Raw genomic sequence first — 26,739 nt, forward strand, 5'->3', positions numbered from 1 at the left:
GAAAACTTTAAGGAGGATGGGTATTAGGTCTTCACTAAATGTTCGATAAAATTCAGCGGTGAAGCCATCTGATCCAGGAGTTTTGTTCTTAGGCAGTTTTTTGATTACCAGTTTGATTTTGTTGCTGGTAATTGGTCTGTTAAGATTTTCTGTTTCTTCCTTGGTCAGCATTGGAAGGTTGTATTTTTCTAGGAAGTTGTCCATTTCTTCTAGGTTATCCTGTTTGTTTGGTATATAGTTTTTCATAGTATTCTCTCATAATTCTTTGTATTTCTGTGGTGTCCATAGTGATTTTTCCTTTCTCATTTCTGATTCTGTTTATGTGTGTAGACTCTCTTTTTTTCTTGATAAGTCTGGCTAGGGGTTTGTCTAGTTTGTTTATTTTCTCAAAGAAGCAGTTCTTGCTTTCATTGATTCTTTTTATTGTTTTATTCTTCTCGATTTTATTTATTTCTGCTCTAATATTTATTATGTCCCTTCTTCTACTGACTTTGGGCCTCATTTGTTCTTCTTTTTCTAGTTTCATTAATTGTGAGTTTAGACTGCTTATATGGGATTGTTATTCTTTCCTGAGGTAGGCCTGTATTGAAATATACTTTCCTCTTAGCATAGCCTTGGCTGTGTCCCACTAATTTTGTGGTGTTGAATTATTGTTGTCTTTTGTCTCCATATATTGCTTGATCTCTGTTTTTATTTGCTCATTGATCCATTGCTTATTTAAGAGTGTGTTGTGAAGCCTCCATGTGTTTGTGGGATTTTTCATTTTCTTTGTGTAATTTATTTCTTGTTTCATACATTTGTGGTCTGAGAAACTGGTTGGTACAATTTCAATCTTTTTGAATTTGCTGGGGCTCTTTTTGTGGACTAGTATACAATCTATTCTTGAAAATGTTCCATGTGCACTTGAGAAGAATGTGTATTCTGCTGCATTTGGGTGTAGAGTTCTGTAGATGTCTGTTAGGTACATCTGTTCTAATGTGTTGTTCAGTGCCTCTGTGTCCTTACTTATTTTCTGTCTGGTTGATCTGTCCTTCAGAGTGAGTGAAGTGTTGAAGTCTCCTAGAATGAATGCATTGAATTCTATTTCACCTTTTAATTCAGTTATTATTTATTTCACATATGTAGGTGCTCCTGTTTTGGGAGCATAGATATTTATAATGGTTATATCTTCTTGTTGGATTGACCCCTTTATCATTATATAATGTCCTTCTTTGCCTCTTGTGACTTTCTTGGTTTTGAAGCCTATTTTGTCTGATAGAAGTACTGCAACACCTGCTTTTTTTTTCTCTATTAGTTGCATGCAATATCTTTTTCTATCCTTTCACTTTTAGTCTGTGTATATCTTTGGGTTTAAAGTGAATCTCTTGTAGGCAGCATATAGATGGGTCTTGCTTTTTTATCCATTCAGTGACTCTATGTCTTTTGATTTGTGCATTCAGTCCATTTAAATTTATGGTGATTATCGATAGGTATGTACTTATTGCCATCACAGACTTTAGATTCATGGTTACCAATGGCTTTAGGTTAACTTCCTTTCTATCTAAGAGTTTAACTTAACTCACTTAATATGCTATTACAAACACAATCTAAAGGTTCTTTTCTTTTTCTCTTCCTTTTTCTTTCTCCTCCATTCTTTATATACTAGGTATCATATTCTGTACTCTTTGTCTATCCCTTGATTTACTTTGGGGATAGTTTATTTAATTTTGCATTTGCTTAGTAATTAGCTGTTCTACTTTCTTTACTGTGCTTTTATTTCCACCTAATAAGGTGACAGCTATTAAACCTTAGGAACACTTTCATCTATAGCAGTCCCTCCAAAATAGACTGTAGAGATGGTTTGTGGGAGGTGAATTATCTCAGCTTTTGCTTATCTGAAAATTGTTTGATACTTCCTTCAAATTTAAATGATAATCTTGCTGGATAAAGTAATCCTGATTACAGGCCTTTCTGCTTCATTGCATTAAATATATCATGCCACTCTCTTCTGGCCTGCAAGTTTCTGCTGAGAAGTCTGATGTTAGCCTGATGGACTTTCCTTTGTGTGTGATCTTATTTCTCTCTCTGGCTGCTTTTAATAGTCTGTCTTTATCCTTGATATTTCCCATTTTAATTACAATGTGTCTTGGTGTTGTCTTCCTTGGGTCCCTTGTGTTGGGAGATCTGTGCACCTCCATGCCCTGAGAGACTATCCCCTTTTCCAGATTGGGAAAGTTTTCCGCAATTACCTCATCAAAGACATTTTCTATCCCTTTCTCTCTCTCTTCTTCTTCTGGTATCCCTATAATGCAAATGTTTTTCCATTTGGAATGGTCACACAGTTCTCTCAGTATTCTTTCATTCTTGGAGATCCTTTTTTCTCTCTGTGCTTCAGCTTCTTTGCATTCTTCTTCTCTGGTTTCTATTTCATTTATCATCTCCTCCACCGTATCCAACCTACTTTTAGTACCCTCCATTGTGTTCTTCAATGATTGGATCTCTGACCAGAATTCATTCCTGAGTTCTTGAATATCTTTCCCTACCTCCATTAGCATGTTAATGATTTTTATTTTGAACTCCCTTTCAGCAAGATTCCCAAGGTCCATGTCATTTAAATCTTTCTTGGGAGTTGTATTAATAATTTCACTCTGGACCAGGTTCCTTTGGCATTTCATATTTGTATATGGCACCCTCTAGTGTCCAGAGGCTCTACTCTCTGGAGGTGCTCAGCCCCTAAAGCAATGTCAGGGGTCAATATCACAGGGGAGTGGTATTGGTGCCTGGGGGGAAGAACGAGCTGTTTCCTGCTTCCTGGCTGCTGTGCTTGTCTCAACTGCCTGAACCAGTGGGCCGAGCACACAGGTATAAGATTTTGTCCCAGAGCAGCTGGATATGGATCCCTGCTTTCCACAAGCAGCTGGAATCCCAGTCTCCCCAGGATCTCTGCCTGTCCCAGCTTTCCCACCCCCATAATCACAAAAGTATGATGAAAGCACCATGAAATGTAGGTTTGTGCTCCCAGAGCAGATCTCTGGAGCTAGGTATTCAGCAGTCCCAAGCCTCCACTCCCTCCTTGCTCTGTTTCTCTTCCTCCCACCAGTGAGCTGGGGTGGGGGGAGGGCTTGGGTCCCTCTGAGCCACAGCTTTCATAGGTTATCCTGTTCTGTGAGGTCTGCTCTTTTCTCCAGGTGTATACAGCCTGTCAGATTCCTCTTTCCTGTTGCTCTCTCAAGGTTAGTTGTATTAATTATATTTTCCTTTTATATGCACTTTTAGGAGGAAGCCTCTGTCTCACCTCTCACGCTGCCATCTTTCTGCTTCTACCCATTTCTTTTCTGCTCCTGCTCCTAGGCTGCCAAAGGCACCTGGGAAAAATCTCACAGCATGAATATGTTTTTAAGTAAATTTAAAAAGAAAAGAGAAAAAGACAATTACTAAAAAGTCACTGAAATGTGTGGAGAGAATCTGTAAATGTTTCCATGTTACTAACAGGTGCTTTACATCTTTTACAATGCTAAATTATCTTCCAGGGATTCCCCAAGTACAGTCTTTACATCTACAGAAAGGAATATGTACATGATATTAACTTCCACTTAAGATCTTCCAACATTTTCTGAAATGATTAAAAATAATCCTATGACTGGAGCCATAATGACTGGCTCTTGGAAAGGAATGTTTTTGTGTTCTGAGATGGAACAAAATCTCTAGTGACCAATTGAATTGGTTCTGGTGTCTATTATTTCTCTCTTGATTTCAAGTATGAAAAACAATATTCTTGTTATTAAATAGGCTTTGCTTATTTTAGCCTTTCCTTCTTGTGCCAATGTTACTCAAAAATTTTTGAAGCAGGAGTCAGTTTGATTTAATAAATATTTATCAAGCATTCATTAAATTGACCATTGTCTAGTATGTGATCCCTATAACCAAATAACTAATTGCAATGAGATTTGTGCAGAGATTAATGTGTGTACCTTTCAAAGAAATAGTAGAGTGATAACTTGCCTTGGAACTGCCTCAGATATTTAAGGAATAAGGAAAGATAATAAATTGTCTAAGGAGTGGGAGAGAGGTGATAAACAAAGGCTTTAGACAACATTAACCCTGAAGAGGTTTTTGGAAGATGAATTGTTTGCCAAGTGTACAAGCAGGGAAACTGCACAAAGAAGGAATAGCATGTGAAGAGACACAGAGGTACAAAGAGTACTGTACATTTATTTAGCAACCATTACTTCAACATTGCCCTAAACTCAAGGGCTGGAGAGGACAGCAAAGGGCCAGTCACAGAGGGCTTCGTTAATTATCATAGGCAATTTATACCTTGCCATGAGGACAATGGAGAAGCAGGCAGGAAATTGGTGATACCGTCGGATATAGGTGGATCATTCTGGTAAAGGATTTTTTAAATCTGATATTATGAAAATTATATAAACATAGAGAAAATATAACAAGACACTACAGACATAGGTTGAACAATTGTTAAAAAATTCAAAAAGTGTTTATAATGGGAAATTTCAAGAATAAACAAATAGAGAAAATATAATGAAGTCTCATGTACCCATAAGTCAGTTTCAACAATTACCAATTTGTTATTAATCTTATCTATGCTCCAACACACTTACCTCCATCCTCAGATTATTTTGAGGCACATGTTAAATATCATATAATTTCTTCTGTAAATATAAGTATATCTCAAAAGAAAAAGATGCTTAAAAAAAACACCCATGGAATGCATACAGTGAGTCATAGTATAAACTATGGACTCTTGGTGATTATGATATGTTCATGGAAATGTTGATAATGGGAAGGCTATGCATGTGTATGGGGAAGGATGTAAATGGGAAATCTCTGCATCTTCTTTCACTTTTGCTGTAAATATGAAACTGCTCTAAAAATTAAAATTTTAATTGAAACAAAAACAAAAATCACCTCAAAAGCAAACAAAGAAAACTTGACAATACTATTATCACACACACCTAAGAAATAGCAGTAATTCCTTAATATCATCAAATATCCAGCCAGCATTTAAGTTCTCACTTGCCTTGTAAAGAAAGGTATTACTTGTTTGAATTGGTGTTCAAATAAGGTCTATGTACTGCAAAATTGATATGTCTTTTAAATATCTTTTAAAAATCAATTCTTTATTGTAGTCATCAATCCATTGTTATATTTTAGACTGTTAATTGTGTTAATTATTATGTATGTTAACATAACATAAAATGATAACCATTATTAAGTATACAATTCAGTAGTACAGGTATCCCCAGCATTCTGAAAATTCCATTTGCAGATCTACTATACATAGTTAACTCAATCAGTCCTCTAATGATAGACATTTGGTTGTCTTTATTCTATAATTAATAAATGTATAGTCTTTTACGTACATCTTAAAATAATATTTTGCCATATTTGATTAATCTTTGTGAATTAGCTTAAGGAAAAACACAAATATGTTATATTTTCCCAAAATTTTTTAATATATATCTCTAAAAATATGCTATTTCCTATATAACTACAATGCCATCCTCACACATAACATAATTAATAAAATGGTAGTTGTGTTTCAGGGAGAGCAAGAAAAGAAAGCCATTTCTCTTGTGATAAGAATGAAAACCAGAGCAGTGGCTGTGTAAAGGGAAAACAGGAAACTGATTCAAGGGACAGGAAGGATGGGTATTACTCAGCAAGACTTGGTTGTATAATTAGCACTTCTTTTGTGGTTCTTTTAAGATAACTTTAACTATGAGGGTAAATTAAACCTCTTTTGATAAAAATGTGCCCACTTTCATGCTATAGTAATTTATAGGGTTTTTAATTTTAAGAAGCATATGCCTTGAGGAAAAATAGCCTTGGAGAGAAACAAAGGACAAACAGAACATTTACCCTATTTGTCATGGAGACTGGTCACACAAGAAAATTAAGGGGCAGAGCAAATATGAGTAAAGCTATGGCCTTCAGCCTAATCTCCACCTTCTTGAGCAGAGCAAAGAACATGGTTCTGTGCATGATCGGTAAAGGCCTCCTAGGTATGCTCATGACCAAAAGAAACTGTGATTACCAGGGCACTTTCTATGTGCTTTATTTTGGTATTTTGGGGAACCTTGTCATAAAAGCTTGACATTGGCAATAAAAGGCCAAATGAATAAGATAAAATGGAGAAAAATCTTCCAAGATGGGCCAGTTAGACCCATCTCATTCATTCATTCATTCTGCACGTTTGTCTCTCAAAAAACAAAATGCTATCTAGTATTGATTGAATGTCAGAGACTGTGCCAGGTACTGGGAATACAAAGATAAGTAAGATGTGCTCTTTGCCAAAAAGAACTCACAGAGTAATTGGGAAGGAAGACATATAGGAAAATAATCAGCATATAGGGGAGAGATATGTGAAAGGCACTAAAGAAACCAGAGATTAGGGTGCAACTCACTCAGTCCAGAGGTGGGGTGGGGAGATGGATCAGTTAGGATAGTCTTCACTGAGTAGATGACACATGACACATGCAGGTTTGTAAGCTGGATGTCACTTAACGGCTAAGGAGTATAGTATGTTCTAGAAGCTATAAACGTCTGAGAGGCTTGCTGTGTAACTGTTCCCTATCTGATTTGTATTGTACAAAGATCATTTGATTTCAGTGTGGAGAGTGAAATGGACATGGAAAACCAGTTGGGGAACAACTTAAAGAGTGTGGAGGAAGCCCTGAATTAAGGAGAAAAGAAAGATCTAGAGTAGTTCAAGATGTAGAGTTAATAGAACTTAGTGACAGGTTGGATGTAAGTAGTGAGAGGGAGGGAGTTAGAAATGAATGGGAGGCTTTCAGTTTTAACAATGGGACCATTAACTAAGAAATGGAATGTTGGAAGAAGAAGAGATTTAGCAGGAAGTAAGAGGAAATAATGAGCTGAATTTTGGATACACAAAATATAGGCTTCTGGGATATGTAGGTAGGTGGAGTGATAGTAGGGAATAGGAGCAGATGGGTGAAGAGTGTAGAAAGCAGAGGTTTTCTGTGAAAGGGTTGTATTATCTAGGGGGAATGTGTACCTTGAGGGAAGTGCCAACCACAGAGACTGCTTATATCAAAATTTGGGGAAGGAGGAGGGACCAGAGGAGAATGAAAGAGCTTTAGGAATAGTCAGCTGAGATACAGGAAAAGTATCAGGGTAGAGAAATTTAAGGTAAGTATTTCGACACAGGTTTGTCCAGTTTCAAAGCTGGTACTCTCTTAGTTTAGGGTGCTATAACAAAATTTAATAGACTTGGTGGTTTAAACAAAAAAAAACTTTTATTTTCCACTGTTTTGGAAGCTGAGACATCTAAGATCAGATGCTAGCAAACACAGTGTCTGGTGAGCCCCTCCTCCCAGATAGCTGCCTCGTCTTGAGCCTCTTTCTCTAGGAGCACTGGTGCCAGCAGGGGAGAGCACCCTCAAGGCCTTGTCCAGCCATGATCACCTCCCCAAGTTCCCACCTCCAGATATGATCGCATCGGGGATTACAGGGTTGACATAAGGAAATCTGAGGGAGGCAGTCAGTCCACAGAAGGTTCTTTCTGCTGTATCGTGTTTTCTTCAAGTTTGCCAGTGAAAGGGTGAAGGAAGTACTGTTAGGGAAGCAGTGTCAAGAGAGTGATTTTTCCAGAATGGTGGAGACTTAAGCATGCTTTTAGATTCATGAGACAGAGCCACGGAGAAGGGGAAGGTGGGTAAGGGACAAAGTTAAGGTCCCTGAGGAAACTAGGGAATGCTTGTGTCTCTTTACAAATAACCAGTTCTATAGACCAATGATTATTTATTCAATTTACTCCTCCCAGGGGTCTTCCTCATGACATCATTATCAACTTTTCCAGTCTCTGTAATCTTATCAATTTAAAAAAGTAGGATACTTTAGATAATACCCATGGCCATCTTTGGTCCTCAACTTTTGTATTTATAGCTTTTTCTATAAAGCCTACCGTCCCAGAACTGGAAACGGCTTTTGGAGTTAATGCATGGTTGGTCTCCCTGCTCCCAAGCCAAAATTTACTGTAAATACACTCACCTTCAAAAAGCAGCCACCATGCATACTGTTGAGACCCAGTTCAACTATGTTCAGCCATATTAAACTTTAGACTATAGAGTACAAATATTTGTCAAGAGACAGCTGGCCCAGTCTATGCATAGGAACACCATCTTAATTAACTAGTGGTCTGGAGAAGTGGAATTCTTGGCAAAGAATTGCACTTTGAGCTGTCTAAACTCAAGCAACAAGTTTTGGGGCTCTTTTCCCCCCATTTGTTCATTTTGGTTTGACATCCTCATATAGGACTCCACCCAGCAGGTGCTTAGAAAGGCTGAAGAGGCAATTTTTTCACCTTCAGGGGGATTGAAAACCATACACTGTTTAGACCTGGAGCTCTTCCAGACTGTCTGAAATGTCTAGGCAGCCCAAGACAGTCATATGGTACAGTTTTTAGGGACTGCTGACAGTGGGGGAGGGGATTTTCTTATTTCTGTCAATTTTTTAAGTGTCTCTCCAGCAGTAAAAATTATGCCTGTGGACACTTTATTCATTAGCTTCAGTTTTTGTGTGCTTTTCCGGGGGTGTTTTTTTCAACAGTGGCGTTTGTCAGCTTTTCATGGGATTCTGTGTGAACCCTTGGAAAAATCTTTCCTAAATGGGAGCAATGCCATTTATTTTACATCTTTGTGAAAATCACTTCACAAGTCTTGGTAGTCCAGTTATGTTGCTCAGTGGTCATTTCTCTGGGTACCATCAGTAGTTAAAGAATGCAGGAGTCCCTGGGAGCAACTCTGTAGCCACAAGTCTTCTCTGCATAGAAGAGCTCTCTAGAAGAGCTCACAGTGCCGTCTTCTGTCTGCTTCTGGGACAGAGGAAATCCTGCTTATGATCCAGGTGGAGTCTCAGGTAAGCACATCCAGTCAGAATGTTATCCCTTTTTGTTGGTGTGAGGGTGGAGAATCATCCATTGGAGCACAGGTGATTCTATTTCTACCCCCCACCCTCCAGGCATATGTATGATCATTCCACCTGAAGGTCACGGCATCCCCTTCTACTTCCTCACAACGTTGCTTCATCAGCCATTCCTCTCCTATATTTTCCAAATGCCTACATTTAAGAAATAAAAATAAAAGCAAACCGCCCAGCTTTACACCAAGTACCCCATGTCTCTTTCCGTGTGTGGTCAAGGTCCAAGATTTATCTAACACAGCGTCTCACTTCCCGCTGACTCTTCGACCCCCCACAGTGAGGTTTCTGCTTCTATTTTACCCTGAAATTGCTCTGAGGCAAAGAGCTCCCTACCAAATACGATGTCCCTTTTCTGGCCTAACTTTCTTGGTTTTTCTGTGGCATCTAATACCTCTGCCCACACTTTTCTCCTTTGGCCTCTCTTGGCCCCAGTGTTACCAGCTTCTCCCACCTCCATCTCTGACGGGAAGTGTGGTCCTCACTTGTGCTCTTCTTTCTGGCTGCCTCTTGGAGGGCGGCATTTTTCGAGATTATATTTTTGTTCCTTATCTTTTCTTTCCCCAGTGTTTCCATCCATATACACTGCTTTTACTATTAGCCATATACTGATGACTCCAAAGTCTATCTTCAGTTCAGAACTCTCTTCTGAGAACCTAATGTTGTTTGGATGTTTCATAGGTACCTCAGTCTCAAAATACTCAAAGCTTATTAGCTTCTTTACTAAGCTCATGCTTCTTCCTGTGGTCCTTCATTCAGCCTCTTAAATTAGACACTCTGGGGCCATTGCCACCTCCCTTTACTCACCAGCCCCAGGTCTTAATGCAGTTAAAGCACCAGCAAATTCAACTCCTTTGTAGTTCCATACCCAACCGCTTCTACCTGTTACCACCCTAATGCCTCACAGATTATTATGAAAATTAAGTGACATACCACATAATTAATGTGCCTAGCATCTGATAAAAATCTTAATTGAATTCCAAACCAAGAAAGCAGCATTTCCAGGTGTTTCTATAGTTTGTTATATACAGTCCACTGGGAATTAACATTTCCTCTTTTAAGCCATTACAATTTATGTGATTTACACACTAAACTGAAATAGCAAGGCACTAAATAAAGATTTAAGCCCCTGGGAGTTCCAGAAATTAGAGGATTATTCTGACTTTGTAATACTCAAGTGACTCCTGATGTGATTTAAATTTCCAGTAAAAAGTTATGTAGTGACAACGACTTCTAGAAGAAAAAAAATTGAAGACATAAGAAAATGAAGAGGACAAAAAGCAAAGAAAGATTTAATTGGGGCAGACAGTCTGAGTTTAAGGGAGAACAAGGAATTTTCCTAGAACATTTGTTTCTCAACTGTTCTCATCTCCTAATAAAAACTCAAAAAATAAAATTTTGCTAATGATTGTTGTAGTAATATGTTGTTTTCAATTTTAGGGTGACTGTTGCTGATTGAATAAGAATTGGGTATTTCCTTCCAGATCATAGACTGGTACATTTTACCAGCTGCATCCCTTTTCTGTCTGCTGTTTATCTGCTATAGCCACTGCTTGTTGACCATTGTTCTGGAAGGTTTACCAGAAGTACAGAAACTGGACAGATTTTTTTTCAAAGAATATTTAATCAAGCAGAATAAACAGAACTTTGCTCTCTTTTTAAAGAAGGAATCTTTCATCATACCAAGATTCTAGGGTTAGTCAAACGCTTTCATCGTGGATTACTGCAGTGTTGCTGAGGAGAAGTTAGTCTTCCGAGTTGGTGGGTGAGGCTATGAGATACAAGGAACCCCCAGAGTCTACAGTCCCAACTGGAAAGATCCTTAATAATGGATAGTATTATATCTCTCAGCATTTACTGTATTAGTTTACATTTAGCAGATCTTGGTTAAAGTGGCCTCTTTGGTTACAAAAGTTTTAATGTCATTCTCTCACTTCAAACATCTGTTTTTCTAAATTTCTACTTTGGTCCTTCATAAACAGAAGGAAGAGGGAACTATTCATAACAGTCCATTCCAACTGCAAAGAGACCCAGGCTTCTAATAATTAATGGATGAACCTGAGAGATTTGAAAAGACATTAAGTAAGTGTGCAGACTGCTGCGGGTTGGTTATATTTCTGATATATTCCTAGCAACTCTCAGTAGTGAATAGGCAACCATGGCAGTCCTCCTTAGTAAAAAGCTCAGGCAACAATCTGGTGATGTCATTTTAGGGGCACTAACCTATCTCTCTGACCCAAACCTTTCTTCCTTTTTGGTTTTTCCAAGATGGTACAAATCTCTGCATTGATCAAGGTTTGGGGTTCAGAATGAAGGTTTTTATGAAATAAAAGTATGATAGAACTGCATAGTTATATTGTGCAACTTCCATAAGCCCTTTATTAAAAAGACTCAACTTCACATGGCAATGAAAATCCACTGGTTTCCCAGAAGATGTTGTGCAACCTTTCTTTACTCTGAATCTTTTTTATAGAAAATTTTGTTTTTATGGATCACCACTCAGTTTGTAGAGAGAGAGCATTTCTCTGGTCTCTGACAATCTCTTTCCTTGGTTTTCCTTACATTATCTTTTCTACCCATATCCTCTTTCCTTCTCCATGAATCTGGATCCTTCCCATTTATTCTTTGTGTCCAAGGTTAAGGATACCCAACATATCGTTGACTAGGAATTCTAGACCCATGTTTTATGTTATAGTAGCTGGTAGCCACATATGTCTGTCAACCACTGAAAATATGACTAGTGTGACTGAGGAAATGAAATTATAGTGAAGTTTAATTTTATTAATTTAAATGTAAAAACTTAAGCTATTTAACAGCCCTAAACACAGTTTTATTGTTTTAATGGGACTACACCTCACTGTAAGCTTTGAAAATTTTAGCATTGAATTGAGATGTACTAAAAATATAAAATACACACTAGCATTTCAAGACATAGTATTAAAAAAAGAATGGACAATGTCTCATTAAATGACTAAAGGTTGAAATAATATTTTGGATAATTAGTCTAACTGAAATACATTACTAAAATTAGTGTTACCTCCTTTTTATTTTTAAATGTGGCTTTTAGAAAAGTTATAGATGTGGCTGTCATTCTAATGAACAGGACTTTCCAGATTATCACATTCTTTAGGATGGAGTGTCTACTGAATACAATAGTCCCTTATCTTCAATTTTGCTATCTGTGGTTTCTGTGACCTGTGGTCATCCACAGTCCAGAAGGAGATGATCCTCCTGACATACCATCAGAAGGCCAATGGTAGCCTAATTCTGTGTCATCCACCTCACTTCAACTCATCACGTAGGCACTTCATCATCTCACATCATCACGAGGAGGGTAAGTACAGTACAATGAGAGATTTTGAGAGAGAGAAATCACATTCACAGAACGTTTATTACAGTATATTGTTATAATTGTTCTATTTTGTTATTGTTAATCTCCTACTCTGCCTATTTTATAAATCAAACTTTGTCATAGGTATATAGGGAAAAACACGGTATATATACAGTTCAATACTGTCTGTGGTTTCAGGCATCCACTGAGTCTCTGGGAACATACCCTCACAGGTAAGGGGGGACTGCTCTACAAACAAGCCTCTTGGTTATACAGATCACCTTTCATTGTATAAATTCAATGCCCAGAGAGTAGCCTCCCTCTTTAAGGTGAGTGAAAAATGGGTGGAGGAAAAAAGCTCATACTAAAGCAATCATCAGTTCTAAAACTCAGTATCATTAAGAGTAATAGTTGCAGATGCCTCAGGGGTGGGTAATGAAGACACTGAGCCAAGGGAGTTGAGATGGCTGGCTTGGGGGAGAGAGGACAAGAAGGCATTACCAGGCAGGAAATACTCCAGGGACATTTTCAAGAGGGCCAATCAGGTGCTGATTTAAGAGGGAGGCCTTTAGACATTAATATCTTGGGTTCCTGTAGGGGTGAGTGTACTGTAAAGGAGCAGGAAATTGAGAAGAAGAGGGAAACATCTTGAAAAGAAGCTTTGGGATACATTGTAGACATTCTTCCAGAGGCATAAGTTTAAAATGCATGGCATTGTGATATCCCTTCTGGTATCAGATAATATTCTTCTTCCCGATTTTACTCCTGGTCTTCTGTGGAACTGGCTTGAAGTTCTTTCACGGATGCTGCAGCTGCCCCTGTCACTGTATTTGGTCCTTAATACCTACTTCAATGTCCTGTTGAAGAGACAGCTGGGTAGGTGGGGAATAAACTAATTTCCCATAGTCTTCTAAAGTCCAAAAATGTAAGATTTCAGTGGTTATTGATGTCATTTAAACTCATGGCTATAATGTTCCATATTTATCATGTCCAATCTTGTCGTTTTACAGATGTGAGAGAAAGAGAGAGAGAGGAGAGAGAGAGAGAGAGAGAGAGAGAGAGAGAGAGAGAGAGAGAGAGAATGTTGAGAGTTTCTGTGCCTTGCCCAAGCTCAGACAATAGTCAGGATCAGCTGAAGCTGCTGGAAGTAGAACAGGGACTGTGTCTTCAGGCTCCTGAATCCCAGCTGAGCTCTACTGCTACCATACCGCTTATGCCAGTTTTAACTGATGTGCCAGACTAGCTGTAACTTTAACTTGTAATTTGAGTTCTCTGTAGAGCCCAGTAGATTCTGGACTTCTGGCTGCCCCTGTGTGCCAATGATCTGGTAAAGATTACTGTGTTTTATTCAATCCAATACATTTTGAATTTTAAATATGTTCTAGTCACAAACAAAATTAATTTTGTAAGATTTTTAGGGGATAAAAATGATAGCAAAAATTCTAAATGCCTAAGTTTGGCATTAAGAAAGTACTCTCAAAAATCATTATTTACTATTTGTTTTAGAGATTTCCACTTGATCATCAGCAGTATATCATGAGAGAAGGATTTGGTTAAAACCAGCTACCTGAAAATTAAATGAATTAAAATTAAACGCTATTTTTAAAATTGTTATGTAATATGTGGAATTCATGTTTGCTATACTTATAAGGAGTTATTTATATATGAAGTCCTGTGGGCATGAGATAAAAAATGTGTGATTTACGAGCAAAGAAAAATAATAGCTTTAAATCCTACTGCCCTGCATTTCACATTTCTACCTGACTTATAAGCCTTTTAAAGTCCATGCTATTAAACAATTTAAAATTTCTTTAGCTATATGTGTTTCACTAATATTAACTCCCTAACTAGCCACCCTGTGGCATTTTGCATGTTATTCTTCATTTTTTCCGTCTATATTTTCTCTCATCTAGCTTTTTCAGAAATGTTATTCCTATTTCTGTCACGCGGTCACCTTTTAGTCTGTCTTGCAAAAATGTAACATCAGCAGCCAAATGAACCTAGGAAAGAAAGAAAGACAAAAACAGCCCTGGGTCATTAGGGTGTTTATTTAAAACTCTAAATTTTTCTGTCTCTTTTTTCCAGCTTTATGTACCCCATAAGGAGCTAACTTTATGGAATGATAAAAAGAGCTTGTTCTGTGGATGAAGGGCCCTTTGCTGAGTGTTCTCCAGCTCAGTGGTGTGAGTCTGCAGAGAGAAGGGCAGTCCAGGCCAGGCCCAACTTGGATGACTCCGCTGCAAGCCCAGCCAAATGGGCCCATTGTTGCTCACAGTGCAAGGCTGAACAATGGATCCATCTCAAGAAGAACACAAATTTCCACCTCAAAGAGAGCCTTGACCCAGTGTGCCTTGCCAAGTGGAATTTCCAAGGATAAATGTATTCTTAACTGATTCCTCTCCAACTGACTTGCTATAAATCATTCTGTCATGAGCTAAATAACATAATCATGTGTCCTAACAACATTTAGCAATCACTTAAGGCTTTGAGAGCTTTGGAAAAATATTGATTAAATAAATTATAAATATAAAATTAAAGATTAAAATTATAGACATGAATATTTGAAAGCCAGGCCTTCTCTTCCACCGTAAAGCATTTTCTGTTTCCCAGACATTGAAGCCCTTGGGGCTTCTTCTCTATTCATTAAAATGTACTCACATAATAGCAGCATATTGCTGATCTATCTTCAATAGAGTATACGTTCAGCTATTTAACTTATTGAGATGAATAAGATAAATAAGCAAAAGTACCTAGTGAAAGCACATAATGAGTGAAAAAGCCTGGGTCTAGTAGGCAATTAATTACTATTTATTGAATCTTATTTGACCCACTCCCCTCTCTTACTAAGAATCCCTTGACCCACCCATCCATATTTGTTAAACCACAGACTTTGTTGTGCCAAATTACCCAAGTCATGGAGGGTACAAAACCCTTGCCTTTGTGAAGCCCACCTACCACGCAGTAGAAAGATGCAGACTGCATTTTGAAATATAGAAGCTAAATTAACCCTCATTCTCCCCTGCTCAAGATTTCCTTTGTCTTTGTTAAAATGTAAAGGAAAATCAATTAAAATAACAAGGAATGTACATTGAAGCTACTTGGGTATTTGGGGCCACATGAGGCCTGATATCTCTTTGTCATTCGATATATATAACCAACTGTCAGCTGTGAAAGCTGCAGACCTTCTTCATCCTATTTTTGACTTGGTTTTATGGTTCATCCCTTTGCCAGTAAGCTCTCAGAACAGTTTCATTCCCCTTTCTTGACTTCATGGCTATCAGTTGTTAAGACAAGCCTGAAAAATAGAGTAGAAGCATGAAGGATCTGTGTGAATAATACATTATTTATATTATTTGTATTTTGTTCTTTTGGATTAACTGTGACTATATCCTTCCCATAATTACCACTCATAAATAAGAATTATATGGCTGCCTCATTAATAGGCCAACACATGTCTAGCCTTTGGCTACTCTCTGGTCCCACATTTCTTAATAGTTAAACTTTTGGAAAAATGAAACTTATTTGACTATAACCTCTTTTTAAGCTGCCCTTGGCTCATGAGTTTTTGACAGATTATCTTCTTCCTGCATGTCCCCAAAACAGCTTTTACCAAGGTCTTTCTTGACTTTTTAGTTCTTACAAATTGTGAATATCTTTCAGGCTTTAACTTAGCCTCTCTGCTATCCTTGATCTTGTGAGTCACCCCCTCTTCTTGCAATACTCTCGGCCTTTGTGTGGCTCCATTCTTCCCTGATATTTTTCCCACATCTGATTCCTCCTTGTTTGTGTCCTTTGCAGCCTGTGTACTCTCTCTCCCGTCTACTGATACTGTTTCTTCGTAGGGTGCCATCTGTGACTCCTTTTACTTCTTCCTCGACACTCTCCCTAGACATTTTATGACAGCTCCAATGCCTCTTTGGTTTGCATCTCTGTGACTTCCAGAAATCTCTAACAGCTGCCTGCTGGACATGGCCACTTGTGCGTGTGTCAGACATCCCATCCCTGCAGCTTTGAAAGTGAGCTCCTCACTCTGCCTCTCCCAAGCCCCGGTGTACTCCCCCTGGCTTTGCTCTCTTGGTTAATTGTGCCATCATCCTTATGTATTGTTCAAATCCTAAAAATAATTCCTGAATCTTTTTTTTCTCAATCTTATCCCTTTTAGTCAAATGATAACCAAGTCTTAAGTCTCTTCTACATTCTTACTGTTGATCGAATCAGTCTTCTCCTCTCCACTACTACTATCAGGGCTTTATTCTGATTTTTCCTGAGGTTACCCTCATCAACTGCTCTCCCTCCCTGCAGCATTGTACCTACCAATACACTTTCACTTTGCTGACAAAGGCATAAAATTCCTAAAATGTAGATTTCAAAATATCATTCCCTTATTTATAAACCTATAAGTCTCTATTGCTTTCCATTTAAAAATCCAAATTCCTAGGCTTATCATATATAAATCCCTTTTTTAAAAATCAGGCCTCTATAAAGAATTTAAACTTCCTTTCTCATGACAATAATTTTCTCAATCTGCATGTCACTCATATTGAACTAATTGAAGTTCATAGTTCCTTGAATCAAACATATTGTTGTGCCTTTGATGTCTTCTATTACTTGGAATATTAGTTTCCCCTGCCCTCCTTACCCCAAGGCCTTAACCTCACTCCTATTTATCCTTCAAATGCCAGCTTAGAGTTTCTCTAGGACATCATCCCTTCATCCTCCTACCCTACCCCAGGTCCTCCCTTAATCATACTTCTTTTACTTCTTTACGCATCTGACTTCTCTACTGGACAGAAGATTCTTGAAGGGCAGCAATGGTGTTGTTCATCTTTGTATGCTCAGTGCTGATCATTGTCTTAGTCAAATCAATGAACAATACAGTGTGAAGGCCAGCCTTCAAGAGAGCCCGCAATGGTCCCCGCCCCTGTTATTCACACCCTCAGGTGGTACCCTCCCACACTGCCCCAGGTTTGGCTGCACCTGTTGTGATTAGAGCTACAAAGAGGCCTATGTGGCAAGAAACTTCCTGAAGCCTCTAGCCAACTGCTAGCAAGACATGGAAGCCATACGAACTAGCCTGGAAATTGGTTCTCCAGCCTTGGTCAAGTCTTCAGAGACTGCAGCCCTAACCGAGAGCTTGACTGCATGCGTATTTAGCTGTGAAAGGCTCCAAGTCACAGCCATCTAGCAAAGCTGCTCCTAGATTTCTGATGCTCAGAAACCATGTGAGATAGTAAACATTTGTTGTTTGAAGTGGCTCTATTTGGGGGTTATTTGTTACACAGCATTAGATAATGAGTATACCCAGAAAAATGAAATATGTGCTTTACCATTTCCAGGGCACCTCTGATAATGCCACAAAGTAAATTGCAGTAGCACAGAGAAGATCGCCCAGCAGGGAGCTCCTCCACAAACTCCACCAGAGGATTCTTGTCTAGAATCAGGGAAAATTCATTTCTGCTTGAATTGTTACAGGTCACACTTGGTGTAACTCCCAAGTACATCTTGAAAGCAACCTAATAAGAAGGGAAAAAAATTTACTCAAACTTGATCTAGAACATATCTATTAGTAGGGCACTCAAATACCCTGTTCAGTCATTCGATACAATGATTAGGAACGTGGATTTTGTTGTCAGGAAATCTGGGCTCACACTTAGCTTTGGAATTTACTGATCCTCTCTGCCTTGTGCAAGTCTTAACCCCTTTTATTCTTATCGAATATCCTAAGGGACTAGTTTTCTGTGGGGACAATATGGTTTATGAAATAGTTGAAGCATTGTTTCAAAAAACCTTTTTCAAAAATAAATATTCTTTAGGAGGGTAACAAATTACAGAAATTAAAGTATTATTAATCATGAACATACTAGCATGATGGTTGTCAGTGAGCCTAGCAAAGGATAAGATCCTGAATTAGAATGGACCTAAGATACATCTACCAGATAGGAAGGTGATAGAGCAGAGGGTGCTCTGGGAAGATTAGACCCAAGAGTGTGTTTTGGGAAGTAATGGGAGTCGTATCACTAAGGATGAAAAGTCTTTGCGAAGGAGCAAGTGGTAGTTGGTGAGAGGCACATAAATGAGTTATGAAATAATGTCTCAAAAATGTCTGCTCTCTTAAAGGGTTTAAAGAATTTTACAATGTAGAGATTGTGGAAACCTTGGAAACTATTTCTTTTATACATCCAGTTTCACAAATGAGTAAACTGGGATTCAGAGAAGTGAAATGACATGGCCAAGGTTATACAATAACTTAGCTCCTTGGTTTCTAGTTCCAGGCACTTCTTTTTCACAAAATGCATTGGCCTGGAATTTGAAGTTTATTAATGGAAATTTGTTAGCTTGATTGTTGTAGTCTTTCAAGTGCCTTAATTAATTCAATTTTAAAAATTAAGAGCAGTGTAGCTCAGAAATTGAAACAATTACCTTAAATGATTTATAAGTAGAAGTACTAACATGTTTATCATTCATTCATTCATTCATTCATTTGGTACTGACTGAGTACTGCCTGCCTAGCATAGTGCCAGGTACACAGTGGAAGTTTAATAACTACTTGAAAAACAAATTATTGAATGAGCATCCATTCTCTGTTTGACACCACGATTAGACCCAGAGCACAATAGTTAATAAGAAGTAGTTCCTGTTTCATAAGAGCTCATGGTCAAAAGGGGGCTGCAGATATTAAACAAATAACTACAATCATATGATAAGTTTGGCAAGTTCAATGTTATATGCTAGGAAGTAACCCTGAAAATATTTCCAGAGGAAGATGTCTATCCTGCTCATGAATATTGAGTAAGAGTTTGTTGGGTGGACAAGGTAGGGCAGGGTAGGGGGTTATTCTAAGTGAAGGGAACATGTCACAGATGTGTAATACCATGGTGAGGTTCAGAGGAAGTTGCATCTATCAGTATGGGCAGCAGGGAGCCCCAGATGTGTGAGTTGGCTAGGGCAGAATTGAATTTCCATTTTAAAGAAATATTCTTTGCATCATCATGGAGGATGGATTTAGGATTGAGGGTTAGGGTAGGCATGAGATCAGAGGCTAAAATAAGAAGTTACCATGATAGTGTAGGGAAGAAACGAAGAGTATCTTTCTCATTTTGTCTTTCTTTCAAAACTCAAACTCTCCCTAAACTTTTCAATATAAATTTCAAATAGCCCAAATCCTAAAATTTGGTTCAAGTCTCTAATGCTAGTCAGTTTTAAAATATATAAAATAAATCTTCCATTCGTTATGCTTCAGAAGATTGTAGACTGACGAGAATTAGACTTGAGATGGATTAATGATTGTGCATTGAGCATTGACCCCCCTATACAGAATTTTATTGTTGTTAACAACCATTTGATCAATAAATATGAGAGATGCCCTCTCAAAATAAATAAATAAATAAATAAATCTTCCATATCTTAAGCTGAAGTAGCAAAAATAGTAGTCTTGAGTAGCAAGAGAAAATAAACATCATGGACCTCCAGACTTTGAGACTTGATTTGGCTCCAAAGCAATTGACTGAGACCCATTTCTGCTAATGCTGATTCTGCTGGCTGGAAAATTCTTAAACTATTTTTTTTTATTTTATTGAGAGTTAAGAATTACTTTGAGAATCAGAATTTCTTTCAGATTCTCAATCAAGTGGATGGCAACTGAAAATGGAGGCTGTGCCTTTTAAATTTACTCTAGTTCTCAGTGTTTTGCTTCTAGTTTCATGGCTCAGTATCCACCAGTAGGAGGCATTATCTGAACGGGGTTGGGAAATATTCATTCCTAGGGAATGACATTGTTTCCTTATCTGGCTGAATTCAGTCTGAGAAGGAGGACTGTTGTCTGTAATGAAGAAAGAGCTCCACCCTCGGTCACCGACACAACTGCTCTGCTAATAAATAAGCACAAAGCATTTCCCTTTGTTCATCTCCAACATGGATGCTTTTCAGGGGATTTTAAAATTCTTCCTTAACCAGAAAACTGCTATTGGCTACAGTTTCCTGGCTCTGCTGACCGTGGGAAGTGAGCGTCTGTTTTCACTTGTGGCTTTTAAGTGTCCCTGCAGCACTGAGAATATGGTCTATGGGCTGGTTTTCCTTTTTGCTCCTGCCTGGGTGTTACTGATCCTGGGATTCTTTCTAAACAACAGGTCCTGGAGACTCTTCACAGGGTGCTGTTTGAATCCCAGGAAGATCTTCCCCAGAGGCCATAGCTGTCGCTTCTTCTACGTCCTCGGCAAGATCACTCTGAGTTCATTGGTGGCTCCCACAATGTGGCTTTCCGTGGCTTTGCTCAATGGGACGTTCTACGAATGTGCCGTGAGCGGGACGAAGAGCTCAAGACTCCTAGGACTGATTTGCAAGGGTAAGCCCCCGGAGTGCTGGGAAGAACTCCACAAAGTATCTTGTGGCAAAACCAGCATGACCCCCGCGGACAATGAAGAGCTGAAACTGTCCCTGCAGGCCCAGTCTCAGGTAAGGAAGGACAGACTTGCCTTTTTGTCCAGCATAAGCAGTACTGTTGGCTTTGTACTCCTCAGCCCTGTTAGAACGCTTTAAAACTAAATGGAAATTGCAACATGAATCAGGGGTAAGACACTTTCAGGAAAAGCTTTTTAGAGGTTAGATGGCTTAGTAAAATTGCTGATTGGATTGTCTTTCCACTTCTGAAAGGAAAATATCCTCTGGGTTATGCATATGTAAATACTTAAGTACTTTAAAATAATCTCTCTAGGTTGACTCTGTAAATAATGCATGACACTAATTCATAATTGAGTGTTAAGGGCAGAGCTGTAATTAGAAATTGCTGCCTTCTATCAATTATTTTTAAACTGGTTTCTCAGAAAAACCCACACACAGAGCATTCACCTATTACAATGTAGCTGAACCAAATGAGTTAAACTTTTCAAAGTTGCACGAAATATAATTACTATGGAGATTCCCTTGAATGATTTCTGTCAACTGCTGTCTCTCTATATAAATATTGTCAAGATTGAAAAGAATTTCCCCATAAAGTAGGAGTTGGCTGTCTTTAAATAGTCTTTAGTGAAAAGTGACCATATTCTCTGGGGACGTTACATCCTATGCTCTTTGTGCTGTACAGCTGAAGTTCTTACATTACTTTAGAAGCTCAGGATTTGGGGCATTGTTTTATTTAACAGAAAGCAAGCATAGCTTTACCTAACTGATGCAGGGAATCCTTCCAAGTGTATAAGCACAAATCCAGATGTGAAGCCTTGCCCGGCTCTCAGGAAAAGACTGAATTCCTGCTGTAAGTTGTAGGAATTGCATTCTTCAAACCAAAGCAAGCAATACAAGTGTATAAACCAATCCACAATTTGTCAGACATATAATTTGTTTCAGAATAAGTGCACTGAAAATAGTAAAATTTTGCTTTTCAACAAGGACTTGCCTTGTCAAGAACATAGCAAGGCAAAGTCTGTTTTTCAAATCATACTTTCTGAAGCTAGTCATACTCTTTTCATAAACTGGTAAGTCTAAAAATACCCCCAAACAAAATCTTTTGTTTAATGCACAAAGCACATCTTAGGTAAAAATAAGCCAGGCTCCCAAATGTCTTTCTTCTTTTGTTGAAGGAAGATATGAATTACAAATGTTATGGTGCAATGAGTGATTTATGATTTATGTCCTCAGGCACCAGCCTCCATTCAGTTAGTGCCAGATCCAAATATTTATCACTGTGTGAGTTTTTCTTCTCTAAACACAGGCATGAGGAAATCATGCACATCCTGTCATAGCTTAGCCTGGGCACAGTGATCTCTTTACTGTTCAGCAGAAAGAGAAGGACCTGGGCAGATTCCTGGGGGAAGATGGATGAAGGATGTGGAAAGGGGAGCTGTGTCAGTGGCAGGTGCTGACCATGGTGGTTCAGATAAGCAGGAGCTAAGAACAGTCCAGACTTATAGCTGGGAATGTGGGAAAAGGGCCCCATCCATATAGCCAGTGGCTCTCTGTTCTTAAGGAAGGTAAAGTGGAGTAGTGGCAAAAACTCAGTCGGGAAGTTGGCCAGCCTTGGGCTTGAATCCTGACTCTACCATTTACCTGCTAGGTGACATAGAGCTAATGGTTTGATCCCTCTGAGTCCCAGTGTCTTCATAGTTGGGGGTAATAACACCTACCCTGCAGGGCTGCTGGGAAGTATAGAGAAAATGGATATAGATGGGCTTAAAGCTGCTGGGACAGTGAAAATTCTAAATTGAGAAGAAAATGGCCAGGGCTTGAGAAGGATACTCATGTAGAATGGGACACTGTTGAAGGCTGGGGTGGGAGCATCTACCATGTCTAGTTAGATTATGGGTACTGTGAAGTGGGCAGACTTAGAGAGCTCAATGGTCAGCATTCAGGAGAGAGAGCAAGGTAACGTGAAGGCCATGGTGTGTGGGGAGGCGGAGTCTGAAGCTGATCGAATAGTTTACGACTCAAGCAGAACTGGCTCAGATACTGAGGTGGCATGACCCGTGGTTCCAGAGACCGGGCTATGTGGAAGATGGAGAAAAGAGGGAGATTTGAGATAGCCATCCACGAGTGATTTAAGGCAAATATAAGGACACTAACATGATAGGAGCTGTCCTTCACTCATTAATCATAATGACAGAAAGATACTGTGAGTTCAGTAATGCTTTTACACAAACATATATAATTTGAAAAATTACAGCATGTCATGATAGCTAATATTGAATGCATGTGTATGTCTGCATCATCTGATTTTAATCCCCAAATTACCCTCTAAGGTGGGTAACCCATTTCACAGTTGAGGAAACTGAGGCACAGATAACACCCATAGTAATGGGAAAGTTGACAATTAAACCCAATTAGTGCCATTCCAGAGTTGGCATTTATGTGGAGTCTGAGTCATGTGCAGTTACAATGACTCCATGGTCTAAGCCAGAGTGTGGGAACCACTGGTTTAAAGCACTGAGGCTTATTTGTGGTTCTGTTACTGCGTGAATGGATTCATTTGTAGATTATTGTTTCTATTCTCAAATAGGCCCATCTGAGAAATACTATGGGTCATTTAACTAAAATGTCAAGAGAACTTTAAAAGAGCTCTGTTAGTTTTCTGAATATGAAATTAATTCCAATTGTAAAAAATATAATTAGAACAACAAAAACCTTAGAAGATAAGTTGAAAGAGACATATGCTTTTAAAATTCAGAAAAAACCCAGTATGTATTTAGAGAGGAATTTGTTTTCTCCAATTACCAAAATTCAGAAACAATAATACTAAAGGTTTCAAATGAATCTAATTATTTTTTCCCCACTTTCACACAGGCTTTCGATGATTATAGCTTCAGTTTCCTTACTGTGTTATGTCTTTGTTGCCTTATCATGGGTAATCAGTAATGATATTTCTCTCAGTAATGAATCACAGAGGTTCTGATGTTCTCTGTAAATAATGTAACATGTATATGGAATGTAACATGTAACATACAAACAATGTAACATGAAAAAAATCAGTCAGTAGCCATGAATATGTATTTATTATCAGTGTCTGAAAACACTTGGCTAAGGAAAACTTACTCAAACGACCACATTTACTCATGCACAGAATTCTTTCCTCTAATAACTAATAGTACTTGAGGGCTTGGTTTATCTGATTCTTAGATAATGTATACTTTCTGCTCTTCTCCATTTCCCAGCCTTCTGGTTATTTCTTTGCATACCAGCAATGGTGGGCAGAGTGGCAAATAGAGATTAGGTAAACCCTAACTTGACTTTGTTAAACAATTCAGGTGAAATATTTCAGTTGAATTATGGCAGTGGCTGTGGTATTAATTCATCCTTACTCTTCCCAATAACACTACCCCAGCACCCTAAGAAATGGCTTTGCTTTTTTACATGCCCTTAGTATTTCCTTCTTTCTAAGATTCTAGGATGGTGCCTGATTTGCTCAGCATCTTTCCTCTCTCTGCTCACCATTTGTTATGCTCGCTGCCGATCTAAAGTCAGCTACCTTCAGCGGAGTTTTTGGAAGACGTATGCACAAAAGGAGAAGGAGCATTTGGAAAATACATTCCTGGACTATGCCAACAAACTGAGTGAGAGAAACCTGAAATGCTTTTTTGAAAACAAGAGGCCAGATATCTTCCCCATGCCCACTTTTGCTGCCTGGGAGGCTGCTTCTGAGATGCATTCCTTCCACCAAAGCCGGCAACACTACAGCACCCTCCATAAGGTGGTGGAGGACGGTCTGGACCTTAGTCCTGAGGACGATGAGACCACAATGGTACTCGTGGGTACTGCCCACAATGTGTAGCTCATCCACCATCGCTGACTCATGGTGTCCACATTACACTCATTCTGACATCTTCCTACTGCTTAACAACAACCTCTGTATCTCAGTGTTTTCTCACATTTAGCATTTCTTTATAAGCCAATAACACAAAAGAAAGCAACTTGCTAGCTCCCAAGTGCAGACAGTGTCATCATGTGCTCAAACGGATGCTGGGAAAGTGGCAAGCACAGTGACAAAGGTGTTCCTGCACTGCTTGGGGCTGGTCTCGGTGACTTTGAGTTCTAAGATTTTAGGATTCAACAGTGGACTCATGCAAGGTCTGCCACTCTATATAAATACTGGTCATGGCATCTGGGGTCAGCAGTGGTGACTGGTGAGTGAGCAAGTGACTTTTAATAGATGGCTGTACCCAAGGGGACTTGTGGTATAGTCAGTGGAAATTCTTGTCCTGTAAATCTATCCTATTGATTTTCAAGAAGGTTTGAAATTCATTCTCTCAGAATCTGAAGATAATCAGTTCTTAAAAATAATATACTGAAAGGATATGATGCATAAAATTCAGAGTTTTTCACATATTCCCACTGCGCACTGAAAATATGCTCCTACAGATAATTTTTCCCTCTTTGACCCCTTTCTACATTAAAAAAATACACATACACACACAGAAATGTACACACACATATGTGTACTTATATTTATGACTATATTGATATAAAGACAAATATATTAATACTATATATTAAAACATTTTTTTTCAATCCAAAAGTTTGGTTATTTCTTTCAGATTTTAAAAGAAATTCAAAATACTTTTGTGAGCCCCTACAAGTATTATGGGCTCTAGGCACAGTGTCTACTGTGCTGAATGAGTAAGTCAGCCCTGATAGGAGATCTGGGGAAATTGTCCAAAGTGGTGTTGGTTTAAAAATCTTCTGAAGTTTTATATTTATCAGAAATAACACTTATTTTTCATTTTTCATTCCACATTAGTTTAAGTACATATGCTGTATGTGCCATATATATAATATATATTTAGAATTCCCCTTATACCTCTGAGTGCAACTGATGTTTAAGGGACAGGCACAGTGTTTTATATTGTGATTCACACTTTATTTCACTAAGAGTCCTTGTCTCCTAGTAGAGAATCCTGGGGATGAAACCTTTTCACCATGGAACATTATCCTAAATTGGAGAAAGGCCCTTATTATGTATAAAACCTGGAAAATACCCTTGGGAACTTGGAGGTACAGGATCTGGTGTGTGTGTAGGTGGGAGAGTGAGAGGTGGGGGTCGTGAGGTTGCAATATTAGAAATATTATTTGGGTTTTAAACATGGTGCATGATAAAAGCTTAACCACTGACACTCAAAAGAAAAAAAAGTCTTGATTTGAGGTGTTTGCCTATTTCCATGTGTAATTTCAAGTTACCAGGTTATGTCATTGAAGGCAGAATTAGGAAAAGATGCTTACTACATGCTATCTTGAGCTGGTATGAACTTTCAAAGGTTTTACAGTTGGCACTTTTTTTTTTGCATTTACATTGATTTTAGCCAAACCAACTTCAGTGTATCTTTCGTGCATCTGAGTTTCACTTTAATAAACTTAACCATGGTAAATTAAACATGGCTCAATGTCTCCAGTTGAGAGATGGCATCTTATTCTCTTCCTCTTGGATATGGCCTGAATGAACCAATAGAATGTAACCAAATGGAAGACAGACTGTAAAAGTGTTGCAGCTTATGCCTTAGTCTCTGGCAATGCTCAGCCTGGTGGAAGCCAGCCACCATGTAGGAAGTTCAATAACCCTGAGAATTCCAAGCTCTGAAGGAGGCCATGATAGCCAAGTGGAGAGACAGAGAGGTGAAGTGAGAGAGAGAGAGAGAGAGAGAGAGAGAGAGAGAGAGAGAGAGAGAGAGAGACAGGTGCCTGATCAGGCCCAGCACTTCCAGTTATTCTAGATTAGGTGCCAGACATGTGAGTGAAGAAGCCATTTTGGACATTTCAGCCTCAGTGGACATTCATGGAGAGGAACCAGGGAACCCAGCAAACAGCCAACCTCTGACCTGTGGTCCTCATGAAGCCATCCCAGCAATCAGACTTTTGAACTTCCCTGTCTGAGCCTGCAGACATTGTGCTCCCCATTATGTCTTCTTCAAATTCCTGATGCAGAAAATCATGAGCTTAAATAAATGTTTGCTTTTAAAGCCACCAAATTGTGGTAGTCTATGAAGCAATAGATA

At 38.6% G+C, this 26,739-nt stretch overlaps 2 protein-coding genes across 2 annotated transcripts in view; one reads left to right on the forward strand and one right to left on the reverse strand.

Moving 5' to 3' along the window:
- Positions 1-11,966: 11,966 nt before the first annotated feature.
- TRAPPC3L (trafficking protein particle complex subunit 3L) overlaps positions 11,967-26,739 on the reverse strand; it is a 43,709-nt gene continuing 28,936 nt past the window's right edge. Inside the window, exons 4-5 of the mRNA XM_017653498.3 lie at positions 17,599-17,784; positions 11,967-14,271 (exon numbers count right to left, since the gene is read on the reverse strand). Coding sequence (XP_017508987.1) covers positions 14,152-14,271; positions 17,599-17,784 — 306 coding nt within the window. The 3' untranslated portion in view covers positions 11,967-14,151. The remainder of the gene's footprint in view (positions 14,272-17,598; positions 17,785-26,739) is intronic.
- CALHM5 (calcium homeostasis modulator family member 5) lies at positions 20,082-26,120 on the forward strand. Its single transcript, XM_017653497.3, has 2 exons — positions 20,082-20,722; positions 24,135-26,120. The coding sequence occupies exons 1-2, from the start codon at positions 20,183-20,185 to the stop codon at positions 24,522-24,524; spliced, it is 930 nt and encodes a 309-aa protein (XP_017508986.1). The 5' UTR covers positions 20,082-20,182; the 3' UTR covers positions 24,525-26,120.

The sequence above is a fragment of the Manis javanica genome, chromosome 13 (assembly GCF_040802235.1).
Source record: "Manis javanica isolate MJ-LG chromosome 13, MJ_LKY, whole genome shotgun sequence".
In the NCBI taxonomy this organism is placed as follows: Eukaryota; Metazoa; Chordata; class Mammalia; order Pholidota; family Manidae; genus Manis; species Manis javanica.

What these genes read in the sequence shown, in the direction of transcription:
- CALHM5 (XM_017653497.3), top strand. Translation starts at nt 20,183, where the DNA reads ATGGATGCTTTTCAGGGGATTTTAAAATTCTTCCTTAACCAGAAAACT. An exon ending in CCCTGCAGGCCCAGTCTCAG is followed by an intron (nt 20,723 to 24,134) that starts GTAAGGAAGGAC and finishes CTTCTTTCTAAG; the next exon opens with ATTCTAGGATGGTGCCTGAT.